This window comes from Colobus angolensis, unplaced genomic scaffold, assembly GCF_000951035.1.
Source record: "Colobus angolensis palliatus isolate OR3802 unplaced genomic scaffold, Cang.pa_1.0 Scaffold250, whole genome shotgun sequence".
Taxonomy (NCBI): domain Eukaryota; kingdom Metazoa; phylum Chordata; class Mammalia; order Primates; family Cercopithecidae; genus Colobus; species Colobus angolensis.
In genome coordinates this window covers 1,159,920-1,165,731 of record NW_012115711.1, presented here as the reverse complement: position 1 = coordinate 1,165,731, position 5,812 = coordinate 1,159,920, and the positions used below count along the sequence as shown (strand labels likewise).

The following is a 5,812-nucleotide window of genomic DNA, read 5'->3' as shown; positions in this document are numbered from 1 at the left end:
GGTCTCCAACTCCTGGGCTCAAACAATCTGCCTTCCTTGGCCTCCCAAAGTGCTGGGATTACAGTTGTGAGCCACTGCACTCAGGCTTAGATTTCATACATTTATAAGCCAGCTTGTTTTCTCTGTGAACTGCTAGCTTGTGTTGACAGGCATTCTGTTGTGTTACTGTTACTGATTTATAACAGCTTTCTTGCAGAAAATTTTAATTTCTATATGGTTAAATTTATTTATTACTATTTTTAATGACTACTGGGATTTTCCCAGGTTTTTCTGCTCTTAAAGCTTTATTTTTTGGAATTTAATCTTTGGACCATCTAGGATTATGTCAAGAATGAGATAGGTAGGCCGGTCACAGTGGCTCACGCCTGTAATCCCAGCACTTTGGGAGGCTGAGGCGGGCGGATCACCTGAGGTCGGGAGTTCACGACCACCAGCCTGACCAATATGTAGAAATCCCGTATCTACTAAAAATAGAAAATTAGCTGGGCGTGGTGGCGCTTGCCTGTAATCCCAGCTACTCGGGAGTCTAAGGTAGGAGAATCGCTTGAACCTGGGAGGCAGAGGTTGTGGTGAGCCGAGACTGTGCCATTGCACTCCAGCCTGGGTAACAAGAGTGAAACTCTGTCCAAAAAAAAAAAAAAAAATGAGATAGGCATTGAGCTTAATATATTTGTCCCAGCACAAGTTGTCAGAGTTGTCAAATACAAATCTTTTCTCCACCATGATTTAAAGAAAACGATTTTCTTTTCTTTTTTTTTTTTAAAAAAAAAGGGCCGGGCGCGGTGGCTCAAGCCTGTAATCCCAGCACTTTGGGAGGCCGAGACGGGCGGATCACGAGGTCAGGAGTTCGAGACCATCCTGGCTAACACGGTGAAACCCCATCTCTACTAAAAAATACAAAAAAAGCTAGCCGGGCGAGGTGGCTGGCGCCTGTAGTCCCAGCTACTCAGGAGGCTGAGCCAGCAGAATGGCGTAAACCCGGGAGGCGGAGCTTGCAGTGAGCTGAGATCCGGTCACTGCACTCCAGCCCGGGCGACAGAGCAGGGACTCTGTCACCCAGACTGGAGTGCAGCGGCGTGATCAAAGCTCACTGTAGCCTCCAACTCCTAAGGTTCAAGTGATCTTCCTGCCTCAACCTCCCAAGTATGTAGGACTGTAGGCCTGCACCACCATGCCCTGCTAATTTTGAATTTTTTTTTGTGGAGATAGGTTTAGAAATGATGCCCAGGCTGAAACTCATTAAGTACGCATGTTGAGAAAGTTATTGTATATGCATGTTGAGAAAGTTGTTGTAAAAATGTTGCTGTTTTGTTTTAATCAGTCTTTTCTCTTTGACAGTGTTTTAAATTGGGTAATGCTGCTCTTGGTTAGAACAAATCTGCCAAACTCGTCAGATGTGTCTTTTCTTTCTGGCCAGGCTTCTGACTGATTTCTTCTTGTCACCCAGAGAAGAGCACCATGTTGGCAGAATACTCCCCACCTCTGCCAGTGACCTGATCTCTTGCCTTGGACAGATCATTTCTTCCCTGGCAGATGAGGTTTTTGCCATTAGTTACCAGCTTACATTAAGTCCCCTCATAAAAACCCCACCTCTTGGGTGAGTGGCAGCCTCCAATAAGGCCTTTAGTGGGCAGTGCCTCAGGCTCAAGCTTTCTCTTCTGTGGCCCTCAGCTCAGATGAAGTGATTCTGAAGCCCACTGGAAATCAACTGACTGTGGAATTCCTGGAAGAAAATAGCTTCAGTGTGCCCATCCTGGTCCTGAAGAAGGATGGGTTGGGCATGACGCTGCCCTCGCCATCATTCACTGTGAGGGATGTTGAACACTATGTTGGTAAGACACTACAGACCCTTTTAATCTTAACATTGTTCATTCCTGTCAAGATCTGTGTCCCTTCCCCTCAAATCTGTTTTTGCATTTCCTCTCTAACCATCTTGGGAATCTGAGATGAAATGCCTTGTCCAAAGTTATTCTTCGGCAGAGAGAGCCAACATCCTAGTCTCCTGTTCTCCTTTCATTCACTCATTCGTTTATCAGAGACAGAGTCACGCCCTGTTGCCCAGGCTAGAGTACAGTGGCGTGATTAACTCACTGCAGCCTCCACCTCCTCCTGGGCTCCAGGGATCCTCACACCTCAGCCTCCCGAGTAGTTGAGACTACAGGGATGCACCACCATGCCTAGCTAGTTTTGTTTATTTTTTGTAGAGATGACGTCATGCTATGTTGCCCAGGCTGATCTCCAACTACTGGGCTCAAGCGATCCTTCCGCCTCGGCCTCCCAAAGTGCTGGGATTACAGGCGTGAGCCACCACGCCCAGCTCCTTCTCCTTTTAATAGTCTATACAACCCTAGGTTGAACTCCGTTTTTTACCTGGGAAGTTCTAGGGATCATTTTCTGTCTTCTGTTGAAATGAGAAAGCTTTTGACTGTGGCTCTCACATGCCACTTGTTATCTGGGCATGAGAGTCTGTGGAGAGGATGAGAAGAAATGGAGAAGCAAGGCCCAGGCAGGTGGACTACTATGTGTGAAGCTGTGTGTCAGGTAGTTCCATTGCCCTAGCAGGGCACATAGATCTAAGGAAAGTGTGATGCGTTCCTACCCCTGCCCCCCAAACAAACACACACATGTACATACAGTGTCGGTGAAGAGAAGCTTTGAGTGTAAGGCCATTCTAGGGACTCATGAGGGGACAAGAGAGTCTTCCACAGTCCCTGAGACTACTTGGTGCAGAACCTATCTCTTTACTCCAGGTTCTGACAAAGAGATTGATGTGATTGATGTGACCCGCCAGGCTGACTGCAAGATGAAGCTTGGTGATTTTGTGAAATATTATTACAGCGGCAAGAGGGAGAAAGTCCTCAATGTCATTAGTTTGGAATTCTCTGATACCAGGTAAGAGGTGCAGGAATAACAAACCTGACAAAGTGCCTGAAGCTTGTGTGATATATCTAGTGTACATTCGTGTTCTCTCTTTTTTTTTTGAGACGGAGTCTTGGTCTGTCACCTAGGCTGGAGTGCAGTGGCACGATCTTGGCTCACTGCAACCTCCGTCTCCTGGGTTCAAGCAGTTGTCCTGCCTCAGCCTCCTGAGTAGCTGGGATTATAGGCGCCCGTCACCATGCCTAGCTAATTTTTGTATGTTTAGTAGAGGCAGGGTTTCACAATGTGGGCCAGGCTGGTCGCGAACTCCCTACCTCAGGTGATCTGCCCGCCTCGGCCTCCCAAAGTGCTGCGATTGCAGGCATGAGCCACTGCACCTCGCCTCGTGTTCCTTTCTCTTCTTCCTGGTGGTTTCTTCCTCTGGGATGGCGAGCTGGGTTATATTTTCTAGGGTAGCTGCTCATATTATCACACTTGAGTCATATGTCTCCACAGTTCATAGCACTGGTTAGATTACATAGTAGCTATTTTAATTAATTTTTGTCTCCTTTTTCAAGACCTTTGACCTTTTCTGCTGGGATAGGTCCTCAGTTCCTGGAAATAGATTTACTAAAATTACCCCAATGTAGGTTTCTTACATTTAAAAAGAAAAAGAGAAATCTATTTACCTTTAAATGATTCTATCTGGACTCACACACTCAATAGATAACGTATATAGTCTTCTCTTTGGGTCAGAAATAATGGGAAATACCAAGAAATCATAACTTATCTTTTTGCCCTTAGAAAACTTACTGTCTGATTATTTACATTTTTAACTTTTAATTTGTAGATTCATAGAAAGTTGCAAAAAAATGTACAGGGAGGTCCTGTGTACTCTTTAGCCACTTTCCCTCAATGGTAACATACTATGTAATTACGGTACAATATTAAGACCCTTGTTGTTGTTTTTAAGATGCAAGGTTAAACAACCTGAGAGTGTTTTAAAACTATATTTATTAGTTTATACCTCATTTCATCCTGAAAGACTATTAAAGGTAGCTTACAGAGATGTGGAGAAGCCAAAAAAAAAAAAAACAAAAGAAAAATTAGAACAAAAGTGAAATAAGATTGGGAAATAGAATATGCATGTGGTGGGTACTCTGCACATAAAATGCATTTATGAATGTCTGGATAGTTGGTGGAGATGGACTGTAGAGTTTTCAGTGAATTTCCTGAAGGTCAGAACAAAGAGAGGAGTGCAATATTGTAAGATTTTACGTAGGATAAAAACAAGCATATGTTTCAGAGAAACATTTCTTTACCTGGGACTGAGCCCTGTGAGGTTGCTCTAGTGGTTTCTCATAAAGAAGACACTATGGGACAGGGATAGTGCAATAACTTCTATAATCCACATGCCAAGTGAGTAGTCTGGAGTGGGGCTGGGGAGTATGAGCATTTAGTGGAGGAAATGAACACCTTTGACTGGAGAAGCCTGTGGAGCTGGGACTTGGGATTTCTGGAGATGAGTAGAGTGAGGATACTGACCAGACTTACAGAACAGAAATAAGTGTCTTGTGTGCCTTTGGGGATTCTGTGGAGGGAACTTGTTCTCTGACTTATCTGACCCTCACTGAACTGTGGGGTATTTTATTCAGGCCTCAACCTTCTATTCCCAATCAGCTGACATCTGCTCTCCACCCCTTTCTTGGTAGACTTTCTAACCTTGTGGAGACACCGAAGATTGTTCGAAAGCTGTCATGGGTCGAAAACTTGTGGCCAGAGGAATGTGTCTTTGAGAGACCCAATGTACAGAAGTACTGCCTCATGAGTGTGCGAGATAGCTATACAGACTTTCACATTGACTTTGGTGGCACCTCTGTCTGGTACCACGTACTCAAGGTAGGAATGCGCATGGCTTCTGGAGGCAGCCAGGCCTTGGGCCTCCCTCTACGTGTCACATGGCAGCACAGAAACATTTTGAATTAGTTTGATTTACATTTTGAATAAAAAATACTTGATTTGGCCAGGCGTGGTGGCTCACGCCTGTAGTCCCAGCACTTTGGGAGGTTGAGGCGTGCAGATCACGAGGTCAGGAGATTGAGACCATCCTGACTAACACGGTGAAACCCCATCTCTGCTAAAAATACAAAAAATCAGCTGAGCGTGGTGGTGGACGCCTGTAGTCCGAGCTACTGGGGAGGCTGAGGCAGGAGAGTGGCGTGAACCTGGGAGGCAGATCTTGCAGTGAGTCGAGCTCGTGCCACTGCACTCCAGCCTGGACGACAGGGCAAGACTCCGTCTCCAGAAAAAAAAAAATTTGATTCAAAAATGTTTGACTAATCAAACATTTTTAAATAATAGCAGATACCTGAGGTTTTCCTGGTTGTTACCTTCGTTTTTGTTGTTGTTGAGGCAGAGGAAAAACAAAGATTTTATTTATTTGAGATGGAGTTTTGCTCTGTCGCCCAAGCTGACAGTTGACAGTGCTGGAGTACAGTGGCGTGATCTCAGCTCACTGCAACCTCTGCCTCCCGGGTTCAAGCAATTCTCCTGCCTCAGCCTCCCAAGTAGGTGGGATTATAGGCACCCACCACCACGCCCAGCTAATTTTTGTATTTTTAGTAGAGACAGGGTTTCACCATGTTGGCCAGACTGGTCTCGAACTCCTGACCTGAAGTGATCTGCTTGCCTCCAACACACCTCCCAAAGTGTTGGGATTGCAGTCATGAGCCACTGCACCCAACCACTCTTACTTTCTTAATTGAACCAATTTATACTCATACCAGCATGTATGGAAATGTCCACATTTACTTTGGAAATTCCTGGTAACATGAGAAACTTCCCTTCCTCCAACTTTATTGAGGTATAATTTATATACCATAAAATTCATCCATTTTGGCCGGGCGCGGTGGCTCAAGCCTGTAATCCCAGCACTTTGGGAGGCCGAGACGGG

General features: G+C 45.3%; 1 protein-coding gene across 1 annotated transcript in view; it reads left to right on the top strand.

The window, feature by feature from the left end:
• Positions 1 to 5,812, top strand: part of PHF8 (PHD finger protein 8) — a 114,388-nt gene that overhangs the window by 27,097 nt on the left and 81,479 nt on the right. The window contains exons 4-6 of the mRNA XM_011946592.1: positions 1,628 to 1,832; positions 2,751 to 2,892; positions 4,572 to 4,758. Coding sequence (XP_011801982.1) covers positions 1,628 to 1,832; positions 2,751 to 2,892; positions 4,572 to 4,758 — 534 coding nt within the window. The remainder of the gene's footprint in view (positions 1 to 1,627; positions 1,833 to 2,750; positions 2,893 to 4,571; positions 4,759 to 5,812) is intronic.